This window comes from Mixophyes fleayi, chromosome 4 (genome assembly GCF_038048845.1).
Source record: "Mixophyes fleayi isolate aMixFle1 chromosome 4, aMixFle1.hap1, whole genome shotgun sequence".
In the NCBI taxonomy this organism is placed as follows: Eukaryota; Metazoa; Chordata; class Amphibia; order Anura; family Limnodynastidae; genus Mixophyes; species Mixophyes fleayi.
In genome coordinates, this window is record NC_134405.1 from 8,523,198 (window position 1) to 8,542,289 (window position 19,092).

Genomic DNA, 19,092 nt, shown 5'->3' on the forward strand with positions numbered 1-19,092 from the left:
TATGGCAATTTCATATTCCCTTAGTACACGTCTGCAAACCCATTAAATATTAACTTCACTGTCTTTCAATGAGAACCGAATCATTTTCCCTGTGAGACTGAGAGCTCAGACCGTGTTACTATAAATACCTGTAATATTTAAATTCATTGATGTATAATAATGAGTTAGCACCAATAAATGTATTTCAGCCTAGGTTATCATTTAGGGTAACATTTATAAAATCTATCCAAACAGCTGCACAAACAATCAATATCTAAATTGAGCTCTACACGAAATAAAAAAACAAGCTCAATAGAGATGAAAACTGAGATGATACGTATGGAATAATAACTATAAAAATAATAAATATTTGGAATTATCATAATAAAATTGCATAATATTATGAACACTACAGATATTGACTCCATGGGGTAATTAATATGAAGATGATAGCCTATTAATCAGATGATAATCTGAAAATGTGTTTTATATATTCTAATATTCCTATAAATTCTCAGAAAATTCCAATTAATAGTGGTGTATATTAGTGTATGTTCAAACTACATCCCTACAGATGTCCAATATATAATTATGTAGTAGTCCCTAATGTATCATTTCAATCTGTTGTAGTTACCAAGTTATATCATAAAGTTATATAATTCCATATTATTTGTACTACTGCAGCCATCTCTGCTTTTTCAAACATAATTTGCATTGGAAATCACAGGAGCACTTTTCACATGTTAATTTTATAGTTTGCTGCTCTGGTTACTGTGACAAATCATGTGGATTAAATTTGTTATACAATAGAGATTTATACATTAGATGTAGATACCAGAGTGCCTCATTATTTATCAAATTACATTCTTAAGTGAACTTATTGTCTATTTTGTTCCTGGGAGCTCCACATACAGCTAAATATGTAAAGTGCTTCATTAATAGTGAGTAGGTGAGAAGTCCATTATCTACTGTACATATATACAGCTTTGTGCTGGAACAGGTCTTTTTGCTCACACTCTCTGCCTAGATAATAGATGGATAATAAACAAAAAGTCCATTTGTGGACATAACAGGATGTCAGAGTCTGTCATGATCTAATTAAAATGCAAGATTTTACCAGGTGTCAAGGTCTAAGTAGAATTTTCCTTCATAGTATTTGTCCTAAGGAATGTTTATACATCATTTACATGTCAATGAGATTTACATGAGAGACCTGGAGACAAATAGTCTGAGAACCTTCTGGTCATCCCGGGAACTATTGAAGAGAGATGGGGAGGAATGACTATAAATAGGCAGTATCAGCCCAGTGTTAGTGAGTTGGTGGCTGGAGAGCTGGAAGGATGGAGCAGTAAGAATGATCAGGAGGGAAAGAGATAGAAGGAGAAATCTTCAGAGTAAAGTTAGTATGTTTATATAGTTAGTTCTGCAACATAACAGAATTATATTTTTTTCATTACACTAATTTGCATTGTATATCCTGCACTTTCAATTATCATTAGTAAATATTGTATAGCAAAATGAAGCTGGGTTAACTTGTCTTGAACTATAAATATCCTGATAATACACTGTACATTATATCTATCTACTTTCCCACATGGTTGCAGTGTAATTAGATATTCATGAACCATTATAATTATCAATGTACATTTATATTATCTTCAAAAAGATAACAAGAAGCGCAAACAGGTTACACAAATTATATACCACACATCCAGTTAATAATTACAAATTATTTATTACCATCTAACATACAAAATTAAAATAAAATCCACCTAAATAAATAAAAAATAGAAAAATAACCCAATTGTCTCTTAATTGTAAAATAAAATAAATGGTTATTATTATTATTATTATTATTATTATTATTATTATTAGGATAAAGTGGTGTCCTTTTGAGATATGTCCCAGATGTGCGTCCTTACAGTGCAATAAAACAAATCTGTGTATTATGTCTTATTTTTATCAGTGAATCATATTGAAATCAGAGTTACTGCTGATATGTAGAACAGGTCTTTCTGCTCACACCCTCTGCCTACACAATAGACAAATCCTAAACAAAGGGTCCATTTGTTGACATAACAGGATGTCAGAGACTGTGCTGATCTAATTAGAATTCAAGATCTTACCACCTGCCAAGGTGTAATTAGAATTTTCCTTTGTATTCAGTGACCTTAGGAATGTTTATATGTCATTTACAAGTCAATGTGATTGACATGCGAGACCTGGAGACAAACAGTCTGAGAACCTTCTGATCATCCCGGGAACTATTGAAGAGAGATGGGGAGGAATGACTATAAATAGGCAGTATCAATAGAGCACATCATTGTTTATTTAAATTTGTTTGATAAAACTACACTGTTTGGTGCTTTTTCTTGTGTGATACTTTATAGATATATACCTGGAACAGGTGTCCAAGGAAAGAGCAGCCTCCTGTATGGTGTTAATTTATTTGATTGTTATTTGTTTATCACTTAATATTCAGTAATCACTTAGTGCCACAATTTTATTCCTGTGAAGATATATAAATATGTACTTAGTGGACACTTTATTAGATACCTCTAGTACTGGACAGGACCCCCATTTAGGTGCTGCCACATGATTTACTGATTATATATTTACATGACTCCAGAGTTCCTCATTTTTAACACTTTATCTGCCTTAGTGTACTTGTGAATTTTATTCAAAGGAGTAACACCTACATCTAATTATGTAAGATGCTTAATTAATAGTGAGTCTGTGGTGATAACATTATCTCCTGTATGGATATATCACAACTTTTTTGCCTTGTTTGAGTGTATAGATAGGCCTTTACAGTTTTCAATTAAGTATGTATGTTTCTGTATCAATGTACACAAAAATAAAAACAATGGTCAATGTCTGTTTCATAGTTGTTAGTGTATAAAATAGTTTTTGTATTCCTTATCCAATATAACACTGCCGTTGTTAAAGCATTTTCATTAATATAACATTAATTTTATAATTAATTTTGCTTACAGATGAACTAATGGGCAGGATTCCCATTAATAACAGAAGACATCTTGAAAATTTCCTTGTTCTGTGAGCATCTGAGTGTTCCAAAAAAACTCACATACAAGTCATATATACTACAGTGATCAATACTTCTGTATAGCAGCTAACTTCATTTTTGAAATGGAGAAACTTTCGACAACTAGTTTGTTGTCAAACACATGATGAATATAGAAGGAGAGAAGCCCTATTTGTGCTCTGAATGTGACAAAACATTTTCATGTAAATCAAAACTAATTAAACATCAGAGGATTCACACAGAAGAGAAACCATTTAAATGTTCTGAATGTAGCAAATGTTTTACACAGAAATCTGATCTTTTTGTACATCAGAGGATTCACACAGGAGAGAAACCATTTAAATGCTCTGAATGTAGCAAGTGTTTTACCCATTTGGAAAATCTTGTTTTACATCAGAGGATTCACACGGGAGAGAAACCATATACATGCTCTGAATGTAGCAAGTGTTTTACCCAATTGGAAAATCTTGTTTTACATCAGAGGATTCACACAGGAGAGAAACCATATAAATGCTCTGAATGTAGCAAATGTTTTACCCGAACGTCATCTCTTGAAAAACATTGGAAGATTCACACAGGAGAGAAGCCATTTAAATACTCTGACTGTAGCAAGTTGTTAGAGTGAAATTGTATGATTATTGATTTAATATCTATCATGTGCTAAGCTTTAGGAGCTAATATGTTAGTAAAGCGAAGCGTTCTGCACAGAGCAGCACAAGAGTATTAGCAGAAAACCTGGAAAGAGATAATGCATAAAGAAGATAGAATTGTTTGAACTTTGTTGGAAAACTGCAATATATATAATTGTTGATTGACTTTCTTTCATAATTTACTGTCTTATAATTGGTTGTTCAGCATCTATACCCCTAGACTTACATGTATAAAAATAGACACTGAAGCGGTCTCAAATTGTAACAGAATAAAAGCTGCTCAGCATTATATCATACAGGTGTTGAGTATTTTCTGTTCACCAGTCGACTGAAAACAAAGAAAGATCTGACTGACATTGAAGGTGATTGATAGAAGTATCGGTGAACCCCGATAGAAAGCGTCAGTGGTATGATACACTACTAGGGGGCACTGGAACGGGAATGGGGGTATTGAATTCAATTGACATAGAAACCATCAGTAGCAAGATGAGCAATGCAGGTCACCAGTTGGATAAAATAGTACATATGCAGGCTGATTGGATGCCCACTCTTTATACACCCATACAGCAACATTTAAGAGTAACTCAAGAATTGCTTCAGATTTTCAACCAGTCACAAATTACACAGTTTAAATTGGACAGAAACATTACTAAAATCTTTGACTGGACAGTGTGCAATATGCAGGTAATAGCACAGGTAATGCAGAAACAAGTCACCCAAACCCAATTCCTTGGTAAACATGAAGAATTCTATAGGTCACTATTTAACTTGACCAACACGCTCTGGTTTGAGATGAGCACAACAAAGGTAGAATGTTCAGATCAAGCCTGCACAGGGGTACTAGAGGTGTTTAATGTTACGCAAGAAAAGACAGTTTGTAAATTTATGATATTACCAGTACCCCTGTACACACCATCTGGGGGTACCCAGCTATGGACACCCACTATGAAAGGATCCTACATAGAATTAGAATCAAATCAGACTCATGATACCTCATTATGTACAAAAACTAACAGAGGTATAGTGTGCAATAAACACTCGCCTATATATGAGCCCTGTCAACTGCAACACCCCACCAGTGCGTGTAAATGGACCTTACATGACCCCAGTAAGGATATGTACATCGAGATAGCACCACAAGTAGTCTGTATAATAAGTACAATGAAAGAAGGCTTACAGGCCATAGGTAAGCACCCACCATTCTCCGGATGTCTATATAATGTTACAATCTTTAAGTGGAAAAATCAGACACATATATTTTTACCAGATACCGAAACACAGGTAACATTGAAAGGGGAGGAGTACAAACTTAAAGATAGAAATGTATCATTTAACCTACAGCTTCTTATTATTTCAAATTAACAATACTCAACTATTAGATAAACACCTAAAAGAGGTAAATTATTTTACTCATCATGCAAAAATGACTACAATAATAGAGGCAGGTGAACTAGTACATTTAACCTCGGAATTGAAAGATGGATTATCGCATCATTGGTGGGACATATTTGTTAATGGATCTTATTCCATGAAAAAAGCTATGAATATCTTGATTCACCCATTGTTACTAATTCTTTTTGTACTAACTATAATGATTATATGGAACTGCTACTTAACATGTAATACAAGAAAGCTTTTGAATAGATATCAGCAAAGTATTCCCCTCTATGCACCTAGATAAAACATTAAATAGGGAAAGAAAAGTTATGGTGATAAAGTACCAGAGATGTGTGCTGAATGAATTCTTGTTCTACCTATATGGGGTCCTTATGATACCATATGATGTAAATGTAGGTACTAACTGTCTTCTGCTGAGTATCACCATGACTTATAGGTAGAAGTTAATTGTTAATATTTAATCAAAGAGGGGAGTGTTAGAGTGAAATTGTATGATTATTGATTTAATATCTATCATGTACTAAGCTTTAGAAGCTAATATGTTATGCTATAACTTTAAGAGAAATTAGCAGATATTATGTTCAGTTTAAAAGACAAATTATTCAAGGTTATGAAACTACATAGCAGGATGTTCTCATGAACAGAAACAGACCAAGGACACGCAGTAAAGCGAAACGTTCTTCACAGAGCAGCACAAGAGTATTGGCAGAAAACCTGGAAAGAGATAATGCATAAAGAAGATAGAATAGTTTGAACTTTGTTGGAAAACTGCAATATATATAATTGTTGATTGACTTTCTTTCATAATTTACTGTCTTATAATTGGTTGTTCAGCATCTATACCCCTAGACTTACATGTATAAAAATAGACGCTGAAGCGGTCTCAATTTGTAACAGAATAAAAGTTGCTCAGCATTATATCATACAGGTGTTGGGTATTTTCTGTTCACCAGTCGACTAAAAACAAAGAAAGATCTGACTGACATTGAAGGTGATTGATAGAAGTATCGGTGAACCCCGATACCCCAACAAAGTATTTTACCCACAAGCCAGCTCTTGTACAACATCAGAGAATTCACACAGGAGAGAAAACAGGTATTTGGTCTTAATGCAGCAAGTGTTTTAGTGAAATAGAAAGGAAAGCACTTGTCACTCACCAGAAGATTCATACACAAGAGTCACCCTGAGGATCTGAATGTAGCATATATATCATATTTAGGTTATCTTGTTGTATCATCATAATATCCATACAGGGGATATGCAGTTTTAATTATTTTCAATCTATAAGTGTTTTATATAACATCAAGGCCATGTTAAATGTCAGAGAAGACTAGAGAGGTCTGACAAGGGGACTTGGAGGCATTTTCCCTCTGGGATGGTCTAACTGTTATGAACTAGAGCTGCAATACACAATACCACAATAACAATGGGGCAGCCCTTGCTGAGCTCTGTAATATACAGCTGCTCTGCTCATGCAGGTACAGGGACTAGTAGAATAAAGAACGTTCTATCCAGAAGAGAGTTCCTGCAGCTCTTCTCAGGCGATGATTGTGAAATACAATCATATGACAATTATCTAATCTGTTTTGCTCATGAATTGTGCAATGATGGAAAATTACTAAATACATGTCTCTTTTTATGCAATTCTATATTGTGCAACACGTTCTCTTAAAAGTACAGACCCTAAACTTAAATATATGAGCTAATATGTATTTCTGTTAAAAGTTACTTCAACAACACTACATGAGTCATTAATGAAAATGCAACAATAAGTGGCACGTCACAAATAGTACACTCAAAACAAATATGAAAATTTGCCAAAGAAAAAAGTAAAATTGGCAATGATTAAATCTTATCCCATAGTCCACAAGGCATATGTAAATCAATATAATTTTGCTTGGATTGTTTCTAGGTGTCTCACTCAAAAATGTTCCCAAAAGAAAAGAAAATGGAAAAAATAGTGTAATACATTCAATGGATTTTCTCACCACCATGTGCATTAAACATCTCACATGCACAAGCGTGATTCCAGAGAGACTAGAAAGGTGCCACTTCCATATTGAAAAAGGTAAATACCATAGTCACAACTATATAAAATGCAAAATGAGAAGATAATAGATAGAGGTCTCCTTCACCTGTTTTCGGAGCCCCACATGCAATCTCACTTACACAAACCCGTGGATATTCAAAGCCTTCAAAAACATATAGTTTCAACTTCCTAATATTTTCAGCACAGGGTCTTGTCCTCATATGATCAAATTCACCACTAGGGATAATATTCCATATGCAAACAGAAATTCAGGTAACCACAAAAAGAAAATAGTAGTTTTACCCTTTATTTATCGACAATCCCTATTCAACAGATATAATAAAATCACATGAATTTGTATAATGGTAGCACATATACAGGGGAATAGCAATTGCGCCTACCAGAGTCCCCAAAGGTTTCAGCAGCAAAATGACATATCCTGCAGATGAAACAGCTGTTTTTCCTACTCAAGATGGTAATAGATAAGGGAGCGTTTTGGGGTGCACCTTGTTCGACCCCCAGAAAACTGAAGCATTTGACGTGTTTGGGGCCCCTCCCTCAAATAATCCATAGCACTATATCTTAGCCATAGCATATACTCCTATAGTCGAGTACAAGGGGAAGCCATGTACCGCCGTGCAGTGCCATCAAAGAGGCGTGGCCACACCATTGTGGGTGTGGCTTGCATCACTGGGGGCGTCCTTAGCAGATGAAAAGCTCTAGGCCTCCCTCCTACAGAAAAAAACCTGCATTGCTGCATACACCATTGGCAGAAGTGGGCAGCGCCTGCTCACCAGAGCGTGACATATATCCCAGCAGTCCTTACTTCCAGGACAGCGGGACAGTGACCTAAAAGCAGCACTTTTAGTGGAAGATATGTCATTTCAATTATTTTATGTTTTTGCAAATATTTGTTTTGTGCTGTAACTGGATCTTGTAGAAGAGTCTGCTGGATTATTACTAGTATCTGTATTTGTAAGTAAATCATACTTCCAAGTGAAATTACAACACTACTGTATTGAACATTGCATACACAGAGCTCCACCCCCCCTTAAGAAGTTCCTACCCAGAACATAGGTTTCAAATAACATGTACATCACGCTGCTCCCCCTTCATCACTGCAGCCCCCTGCATCACACTGTGGCCCCTTATTACAGCCCCTCTCATCACACTGTGCCCTCCTTTATCATTACACTGCATCACACTGCAGCCCCCTGCATCACACTGCGGCCCCTTATAACAGCCCCTCTCATCACACTGTGCCCTCCTTTATCATTACACTGCATCACACTGCAGCCCCCTGCATCACACTGTGGCCCCTTATTACAGCCCCTCTCATCACACTGTGCCCTCCTTTATCATTACACTGCATCACACTGCAGCCCCCTGCATCACACTGTGGCCCCTTATTACAGCCCCTCTCATCACACTGTGCCCTCCTTTATCATTACACTGCATCACACTGCAGCCCCCTGCATCACACTGTGGCCCCTTATTACAGCCCCTCTCATCACACTGTGCCCTCCTTTATCATTACACTTCATCACACTGCAGCCCCCTTCATCACTGCAAACCCTGCATTACACTGTGGCCCCTTATTGTAGCTCCTCGCATCACACTGTGCCCTCTTTTATCATTATATGTCTTATATAAAAGTATTATACTTCCATTGTGCCACAGTCCTCTAGCTGCACCCTCTAGTGGTCACTCACATTTATGTCATAATGTCATTCTTCACATTATATGAGGGTTGTTAGCTGTTTTTGGTTGATTTCATATGCTTCACTTATGGGGTCTTCGCTCTGTTATATTTGCCATTTATGCCTTTTCATGGTCACTCTGTTTTCTAAAATTATTATTATCCTTTATTTATAAGGCACCACAGGGGTTCTGTAGTGTTGCTCACAGGAGGTCAGAATGTGCAACAAAATGACAAAATACCATAAGTACAAATGTGACAATATTATATAAATACAAACAACAATTCTACATAAATACATCATCATAATTCACAAATTAAAATAATTATATAAGGAGAACACTAGTACAGAGAGTCTCATGTTCTTCTATCTATGCCCCCTAATCCATGTCATCTATCAGTTATTCTGAGCTGTTCTCTGATAGTGACCTGTACAAGTGAATGGGTGGGTGACTGACTTCCAATCCATGTTTTTATACTGATGTATTTCAGACAAAGTGAAAGATAATTTCATACATTAGCTCCATGAAGTGTCCTTTTGCAACTGAAATATATTGGTGTATATATACTGTATGTTATTACATGTTTTATTGTCTTGTTGTATTGTATATCTGTCTGTATATGACAAGCAACGTTTTTTTTTAAGTCAATTTCATTCAAATATCTGCTGCAGTATGTGATCTAGTCTATGAATGAAGGGAAAGTGAGTGGTTTCACAAACATAACTGTTTATTCCGAGTGATACCAGCGGAGAGGTAATAGTACACAGGAGAGGTTATAGTACACAGGGGAGGTAATAGTACACAGGAGAGGTAATAGTACACAGGGAAGAGGTAATAGTACACAGGGGAGGTAATAGTACACAGGGAAGAGGTAATAGTACACAGGGGAGGTAATAGTACACAGGGAAGAGGTAATAGTACACAGGGGAGGTAATAGTACACAGGGGAGAGGTAATAGTACACAGGAGAGGTAATAATACACAGGAGAGGTAATAGTACACATGAAAGGTAATAGTACACAGGAGAGGTAATAGTACACAGGAGAGAGGTAATTATATACAGGGGAGAGGTAATAGTACAAAGGAGAGGTAATTGTACACAGGAGAGATAATAGTGCACAGGAGAGGTAATAGTACACAGGAGAGGTAATAGTACACAGGAGAAGAAATAATACACAGGGGAGAGGTAATAGTACAAAGAAGAGGTAATTGTACACAGGAAAGATAATAGTGCACAGTAGATGTAATAGTACACAGGAGAAGTAATAATACACAGGGGAGGTAATAGTACAAAGAAGAGGTAATAGTATTTTATTATTATTATTAATATTTATTTATAAGGCGCTACAAGGCATCCGCAGCGCCGTACAGAGACAAACAAAATCACAATACAATGGGAGACAGCACAGTACAGTAAACACAGCAACTCAGTACGCTCAATGCACAGCTAGAGAGGGCGGGGAAAGGGGAGGGAGGATCCGAAAACGACGGGGCCCAAGAAGGGGGCGCGGAAGACAGGGAGACCCCCAGGGGGGAGGAGGGAGCGAAAGTGGACGTGGGGTGGAGGATCTTTCAGGAGGAGGGCTAAGTAGCTGGAGAGCAGAGTTAGAAGTGGTGGAAACAGGAGGAGAGATGGCCCTGCTCAGAGGAGCGTACAATCTAAGGGGAGGGGTGGACAGACAGAGAGACGCAGGGGAGAGAGGGAGAGTAGGGGGACAGAGGCAGAAGATAAGGTAGGAAGTTAAGTGGGAGACAGAAAGGCTTTAAGAAAAAGGTGGGTTTTTAGGGCCCGTTTGAAGCTGGACAGATTAGGGGAAGTTCTGATGGAGGGAGGGAGCTTGTTCCAGTGGAGGGGGGCAGCGCTGGCGAAGTCTTGGATACGCGCGTGGGAGGAGGTTATAAGGGGGGAAGAGAGGCGACGGTCAGAGGCAGAACGGAGAGGGCGGGATGGAGCATGAATAGAGAGGAGGGTGGAAATGTAGGGCGCAGTGGAGTTGGCGAGGGCCTTGTAGGTGAGTGTGAGGAGCTTAAAGAGGATTCTGAAGGGGAATGGGAGCCAGTGAAGGGCTAGGTAGAGGGGGGAGACAAAAGAGGAGCGGCGAGAGAGGAAAATAAGCCTAGCTGCAGCGTTAAGGACGGATCGAAGGGGATCGAGATGAGAGTGGGGGAGGCCAGTGAGGAGGAGGTTGCAGTAGTCCAGGCGGGAGATGATCAGAGAGTGGATAAGGCATTTGGTGGCATCTTGGGAGAGGAAGGGCCGGATGCGAGCGATGTTGCGCAGCTGGAAGCGGCAGGATTTAGCAAGAGAGAGGATGTGGGGGCCAAAGGAGAGAGAGGAGTCGAGGATGACACCAAGGCAGCGAAGTTGGGGGACAGGCGAGATAGAGGTATTGTCGACAGTGATGGAGAGGTCAGAAGGGGATGGGGTATGAGAGGGAGGAAAAACTATGAGCTCAGTTTTGGCAAGGTTAAGTTTGAGGAATCGAGAGGACATCCAGGAGGAGATGGCAGAGAGGCAGGCGGACACCCTAGAGAGGAGGGAGGGAGAGAGATCAGGAGAGGAGAGGTATAGTTGAGTGTCGTCAGCGTAAAGGTGGTAGCTGAAGCCGAAGGAGCTGATGAGTTCACCCAGGGAGGAGGTGTATAGAGAGAAGAGTAAGGGTCCCAGAACAGAGCCCTGAGGGACCCCAACTGGAAGGGTGGATGGGGGGGAGAGAGACCCAGAGGTGGTGACAGAGAAGGAACGGTGAGTAAGGTAAGAGGTGAACCAGGACAGGACTGGGCCGGAGAGGCCGAAAGACTGGAGGGTGTGAAGGAGGAGGGGGTGGTCAACGGTGTCAAAGGCTGCAGAGAGGTCAAGGAGGATGAGAAGGGAGAAGTGGCCCCTGGCTTTTGCAGAGAGGAGGTCATTGGTGACTTTAGCCAGGGCAGTTTCAGTGGAGTGGAGGGGGCGGAAACCAGACTGGAGAGGATCAAGGAGGGAGTATTCAGAAAGGTAGGAGGTGAGACGGCTGCAGACGAGCCTCTCAAGAATTTTGGAGGCAAAAGGGAGAAGAGATATGGGGCGATAGTTCGAGAGAGAAGTGGGGTCGAGATTAGGTTTCTTAAGAATGGGGGATACGAGAGCATGTTTGAAGGAGGAGGGGAAGATGCCAGTGGAGAGGGAGAGATTAAAGAGGTGAGCGAGGTGGGAGCAGGTGGTGGGGGAAAGGGAGCGAAGAAGGTGGGAGGGGATGGGATCCAGGGGGCAGGTAGTGGGGGGGGAGGATAAAATGAGAGAGTGGACTTCCTCGCCGGTGGTGGGACGGAAGGAGTGGAGGGGAAGGTGGTTGGGGGGGGAGGACAGAAGAGTGGGAGGGGTGGAAGAGAGAGTGGAGGAGGAGATTTCAAGTCGGATGGCCTCGATTTTAGAGGAGAAGAAGGAGGCGAAATCAGAGGCAGTCAGGGAGGAGGGGGTGGGGGGAGGGGAGGGGGCCAGGAGAGTGCTGAAGGTGGCAAAGAGGCGGTGGGGGTTAGAGGACTGGGAAGAGATGAGGGATTTAAAGAAAGATTGTTTAGCGAGTGAGAGGGCAGAGCTGTAGGATGAAAGGATGAATTTAAAGTGGAGGAAGTCAGCCAGGGAGCGGGATTTTCTCCAGTGACGTTCGGCGGAACGGGAGCATTTTTGGAGGAAGCGGGTAAATTTGGAGTGCCAGGGTTGGGGTTTCGAGCAGCGGGGGTGGACGGAGTGGGCAGGGGCGACCGCGTCCAGAGCGGAGGTGAGGGTGTGATTGTAGAGGGAGACCGCCTGGTTGGGGCAGGCCTGGGAGGAAAGGGGAGAAAGGAGGGTATCGAGAGAGGAGGACAGAGAGGCAGGGTCAAGAGCATCGAGGTTGCGTATGGACAGTGTAGGTTTGGGCAGGGGGGGGGGAGCAGGAGAAGAGGAGAGAGAGAAGGAGAGGAGATGGTGGTCGGATAGAGGAAAGGGAGAGATGGAGAAGTCAGAGAGATTACATAGGTAGGAGAAGACAAGATCAAGGGAGTGACCAAGGCAGTGGGTAGAGGAGGAGGTCCATTGGGTGAGACCAAGGGAGGAAGAGAGGGTGAGCAGTTTGCTGGAAGCAGGGTAGGTGGGGTTGTCGATGGGGATATTAAAGTCACCGAGAATGATCGAGGGGAGATCGGAGGAGAGGTAGTGAGGAAGCCAGCTAGCAAAGTTGTCAAGGAAGAGGGAGGTGGGGCCAGGGGGGCGGTAGATGACAGTGACGCGGAGATGGATGGGGTAGAAGAGGCGGATGGAGTGAGCTTCAAAAGAGGAGAAGGAGAGGGAGGGTTCAGGGGGAATGACACGAAAAGTACAGGTGGAGGAGAGGAGGAGGCCAACTCCACCGCCAGGGCGGGCACCAGGCCTGGCGGAGTGGGTGAAGGAGAGGCCACCATAGGAGAGGGCAGCGGGGGAAGTAGTATCAGAATCGGAGAGCCAGGTTTCAGTAACGGCAAGAAGGTTAAAGGAGTTGGATAGAAAGAGGTCGTGGATAGCAGTCAGCTTGTTGCGGACGGATCTGGCATTCCAGAGGGCACAGAAGAAAGGGGGAGAGGAGAGGGGGGAAATGGGGATGAGGTTAGCAAGATGAGCAGCGCGCGGGGGATGGCGGGGAGGAACGGGAGAGGTAGGGCGGGGGGAGAGTATGGGTATGGAGTGAGAGCGGGGAGGCATAGTAGGGAGAGAGAGTAACAGAACAGTGAGATAGTGGGGACAGTGAAAAACAGGTAAGAACAAAGGCAGGAAGACAATGAAAAGGTGGAAGATGATAACGAATTAGGGCGTGGAGGGCATGGAACAACAGTACAGTGAGATAATAAGGACAATGAAGACAGGTAAGAATGATAGCAGAACAGTAAGATAATAAGGACAGCGGATAACAGGTAAGAATAAGCAGGGAGACAATAGCAAGATGGAGGACAATAACCAAATAGGGCGTGGAAGGCAAAGAATAATAGAAGGAGAGGTAATAAGGACAATGGAAATAGGCAAGAATAATAACAGGTAAAACTAGTTGCTGGTAAATATAAAATCAGGAAAAACAAGATAAAGGCATATAAATAGTAGAATAATAACAGGTAAAAAGTAGAAACTTGTAAATGTACAATCAGGAAAAACAAAATAATGGCATATAAAATAATGTTTTATATGCAGTTGATGCAGTTAAGCCAGGGATTCAGCAGGAGAAGGGTTAACTGACAAGCCGGGTCGGTACACAGTAGATCAGTTGCTGCAGATAAGCCAGGGATTCAGCAGGAGAAGGGTTAATTGCCAAGCCGGGTCGGTACACAGTAGATCAGTTGGTGCAGATAAGCCAGGGATTCAGCAGGAGAAGGAGATAATAGTAATAGATAATAGTACACAGGAGATGTAATAGTACACAGAAGAGGTAATAGTACACAGGAGAGGTAATAGTATACAGGAGAGATAATAGTACACAGGGGAGAGGTAATAGTACACAGGAGAGGTAATAGTACACAGGAGATGTAATAGTACACAGGGAAGGTAATAGTACACAGGGTGGGAGGTAATAGTACACAGGAGAGGTAATAGTACACAGGGGAGGTAATAGTACACAGTAGAGGATGTATTATATAGTATACACACAGGGCAGACTAAAAATCGTCCCTGGCATTGAAAGCACACAGGCCCACCTGCTGTGGGGACCCATGCAATGTATTGTTGCACGATGAAGGACCATTACTGGTGCAGTGTGACATAAAGCATCTCCATAGACATATGTTTCATGCTCAGTGTTCTGTACAAACTAATCATTTGCCTTGTTGTACAAAGCACACAAGTCTCTGTGTGATGGCACCCCGACAAGTGAAGTGATTAACATTGATTATATCAGTAGAAAGGTAACTGTCAAGGGGTGAGATATATTAGGCAGTAAGTGAACAGTGAATTTTTGATACAAGATAGCGGAAGAAACATAGACCTCAATAATTAGGTAATGAGCACCTAAGGGGTGACGTCCTTTCCTCTGTTTTACATTCTCACACATTTCTTCTATTATTACTGATCATACTTTCATTTCAATTTTAATATGTAGCTTGGTAAAAGAACAGTCTGACAAAGAAAATATTATTTTATTATAAATAAATAAAAATAGGGATCTAAATAATTTCTTGCTACAAGATTAGTGTGGATTAATAGTGTTTCCAATACAAAATTATTTCCCCTTTCCTTCCTGTAATAGTAACACTTTGTTCTGGGAGAGCACCTCATAGAGAAACATATAAAATAAGACATAAACATGATATAAACTGGGATAATTCACTATATTTATATTTATGTGATTTCTCTATCCGCTGTGGATAATACATTTTTGCTTTAAACTGAATAATACTAACAACAGACAGATATATCTGCTTATACCAGGAAGCACCTGTGAATTATCTCAATAAACAAATTTAAGGGTCAATTGTTAACTAACCTGGAAAAATATTAAAGGGCCATCATATAGTAAATGGGGATAAAGAACGTAAGCATGGCTTCATACAAAACCAAGAACACACAACTCTTTATACTATGATTTTTTTATTAATACAAATAATTATGTACTTTAAAGTCCAAAGACTATATTGAGGATTTACCCCACATTTTTTTGTATTACAGCGACAATCTTTGCATTGTAAATCACATGAACACTTTCACATGTTAATTTTATATTTCACTGCTGGAGTTACTCTGACAAAACATATATTGTTAAGTTGGTATACAATAAAGATTATTATTTTATATGTAGATGTCAGAGTGTTTCGTTTTTGAGCACTTCTTCTTCTTTAGTGTATTTATTGTCTATTTTGTTCACAGGAGCATCACCCACAACTAAATATGTAAATTGGCCCATTAATAGCGAGTAGATGACGAGTAGATAATCCCCTGTGAGGATATATCACAGCTTTGTGTCTTCACAGTTTTCATTTAAGTATTAATCCAACTTTTTATATCTTGCTGTGTTTACCTCACTATTAGTGCATTTCTTACAAGTTTCACACAGTTTTCCATATATATATATATATATATATATATATATATATATAGACAAAAGGTGCATTTGTTGACATAACAGGATGTCACAGACTGTAATTCTCTTTCCTTTGTTGCTTTTAAATGAGGCTCTTCAACATCTATCATTCTGCCTTAATTTAGATGAATATAATTAATAATCTGCGTTTACAAATTAATTTGTTATATATAATTTACTTTCTTTTGTCATAGTTTATTTTTAACAATGAATAATATTAATATCAGAGTTACTGCTGATATGTAGAACGGGTCTTTCTGCTCACACTCTGCCTACACAATAGATAAATCCTAAATAAAAAAGGTCCATATGTTGAAATAACAGGATGTCAGAGACTGTGCTGATTGAATGTGAGATTTTGCCTCCTGTAAAAGGTCTAATTATAATTTTCTTTTATTATAAGTGGCTTTAGGAATGTTTATACCTCATTTACATTTCAATGAGATTTACATGAGATACCTGGAGACAAACAGTCTGAGAACCTTCTGGTCATCCTGGGAACTATTGAAGAGAGATGGGGAGGAATGACTATAAATAGGCAGTATCAGCCCAGTGTTAGTGAGTTGGTGGCTGGAGAGCTGGAAGGATGGAACAGTAAGAATGATCAGGAGGGAAAGAGAAAGAAGGAGAAATCTTCACAGTAAGGTAATTATATTATATATAAGAAGATACTGATATATACACAAATATTTTGAGATATTATGTTGTAGATATTGTATTGTTATAAATGTGTTCTACCATAATCTTAAAGAAAAATTCATGAGCCAACAATTGAATACATGATAATGAATATAGTGTGGCAATAATTCTCTCATTATAAAATATATAAATATATGCAAACAATCAAACAATAAAAAGAGTAAAACGTAGTGTTTCACTATGATATTTTTTGTCTATTTTTACAAGCAAAACTGAACTTTTTTGAAGAGGTTTTTTAGCCAAATATTTGAACAAGACCACAGATCACTCAAATAAGATTTAAATCTAATTTCCTATGATACAGATATTGATTAGAGCACATCACTGTTTATTTAAATTTGTTTGATAACACTACACTGTTTGGTGTTTTTTTTTGTGTGATACTTTATAGATATATACCTGGAACAGGTGTCTAAGAAAAGAGCAGCCTCCTGTATGGTGTTAATTTATTTGATTTTTATTTGTTTACCACTTAATATTCGGTAATCACTTAGTGCCACAATTTTATTCCTGTGAAGATATATAAATATGTACTTAGTGGTCACTTTATTAGATATCTCTAGTACTGGACAGGACCCCCATTTAGGTGCTGCCACATGATTTACTGATTATATATTTACATGACTCCAGAGTACCTCATTTGTAACACTTTATCTACTTTTGAGTACTTGTGAATTTTATTCAAAGGAGTAACACCTACATCTAATTATGTAAGCTGCTTAATTAATGGTGAGTCTGTGGTGATACCATTCTCCCATGTGTGGATATATCACTTTTTTGCCTTGTGTGAGTGTATAGATAGACCTTCACAGTTTTCAATTAAGTATGTATGTTTCTGTATTGATGTACACAAAAATAAAAAAAGTTCAATGTCTGATTCATAGCTAAAAGTGTATAAAATATTTTTGTATTCCTTATCCAATATAACACTACTATTGTTAAAGCATTTTCATTAATGTAACATTCATTTTAAAATTAATTTTGCTTACAGGTAAATTAATGAGCAGCATTCACATTAATAATAGAAGACATCTTGGAAAGGTCCTTGTTCTCTGAGCATCTGAGTGTTCAAAAAAAAATCATCTACATCTTGTATATTCTACAGTGATCAATTCTTCTGTATAGCAGCTAACTTCGTTTTTGTATTGGACAAACTTTCTACAATTAGTTTGTTGTCACACATGATGAATCTAGAAGGAGAGAAGCCCTATATGTGCTCTGAATGTGACAAAACATTTTCAAATAAATCAAAACTAATTAAACATCACAGGATTCACACAGGAGAGAAACCCTTTAAATGTTCTGAATGTAGCAAGTGTTTTACCCACAAGTCACAACTTCTTAGACATCACAGGATTCACACAGGAGAGAAACCCTTTAAATGCTATGAGTGTAGCAAGTGTTTTACCCAAAAGTCATATCTTGTAAGACATGAGAGGTTTCACACAGGAGAGAAACCATTTAAATGCTCTGAATGTAGCAAATGTTTTAGTGACAATTCAGCTCTTTATGCACATAAGAGGATTCACACAGGAGAAAAACCATTTAAATGCTCTGAATGTAGCAAATGTTTCACCCAAATGTCATCTCTTAAAAAACATCAGAAGATTCACACAGGAGAGAAACCATTTAAATGCTTTGAATGTAGAAAGTGTTTTACAGAGAAAGCAAATCTTATTGCACATCAGAGGATTCACACAGGAGAGAAACCATTTAAATGCTCTGAATGTAGCAAGTATTTTACCCAAAAGTCAGATCTTTTAAGACATGAGAGGATTCACACAGGAGAGAAACCATTTAAATGCTCTGAATGTAGCAAATGTTTTAGTGACAATTCAGCTTTGTATGCACATAAGAGGATACACACAGGAGAGAAACCATTTAAATGCTCTGAATGTAGCAAGTGTTTTACCCAAAAGACATCTCTTAAAAAACATCAGAAGATTCACTCAGAAGAGAAGTCATTTAAATGCTCTGAATGTAGCAAGAGTTTTACCCACAAGCCAGCTCTTGTACAACATCAGAGAATTCACACAGGAGAGAAAACATGTATTTGGTCTTAATGCAGCAAGTGTTTTAGTGAAATTGAAAGGAAAGCATTTGTCACTCACCAGAAGATTCATACACAAGAGTCACCCTGAGCATCTGAATGTAGCATATGTATCAAAAACAGGTTATCTTGTTGTATCATCATACTATCCTTACCTTACCTTATCCTACAATATGCAGTGTTAATTGTTTTCAATCTGCAAGTGTTAAATATAACATCAAGGCCATGTTAAATGTCAGAGAAGACTAGAGAGGTCTGACAAGGGGACTTGGAGGCATTTTCCATCTGGGAATGTCTAACTGTTATGAACTAGAGGCTGCACTACACAATAACACAATAACAATGGGGCAGCCCTAGCTGAGCTCTGTAATATACAGCTGTTCTGCTCATGCAGGTAAAGGGACAAGTGGAATAAAGAACGTTCTATCCAGAAGAGAGTTCCAGCAGCTCTTCTCAGTACTGGGATTCCTTCTATGACAGGCAGAG

General features: G+C 39.1%; 1 protein-coding gene across 1 annotated transcript; it reads left to right on the forward strand.

Moving 5' to 3' along the window:
• Positions 1–3,170: 3,170 nt before the first annotated feature.
• Positions 3,171–18,619, forward strand: LOC142149634 (uncharacterized). Its single transcript, XM_075204955.1, has 2 exons — positions 3,171–3,585; positions 17,820–18,619. The coding sequence occupies exons 1-2, from the start codon at positions 3,171–3,173 to the stop codon at positions 18,617–18,619; spliced, it is 1,215 nt and encodes a 404-aa protein (XP_075061056.1).
• Positions 18,620–19,092: the final 473 nt, after the last annotated feature.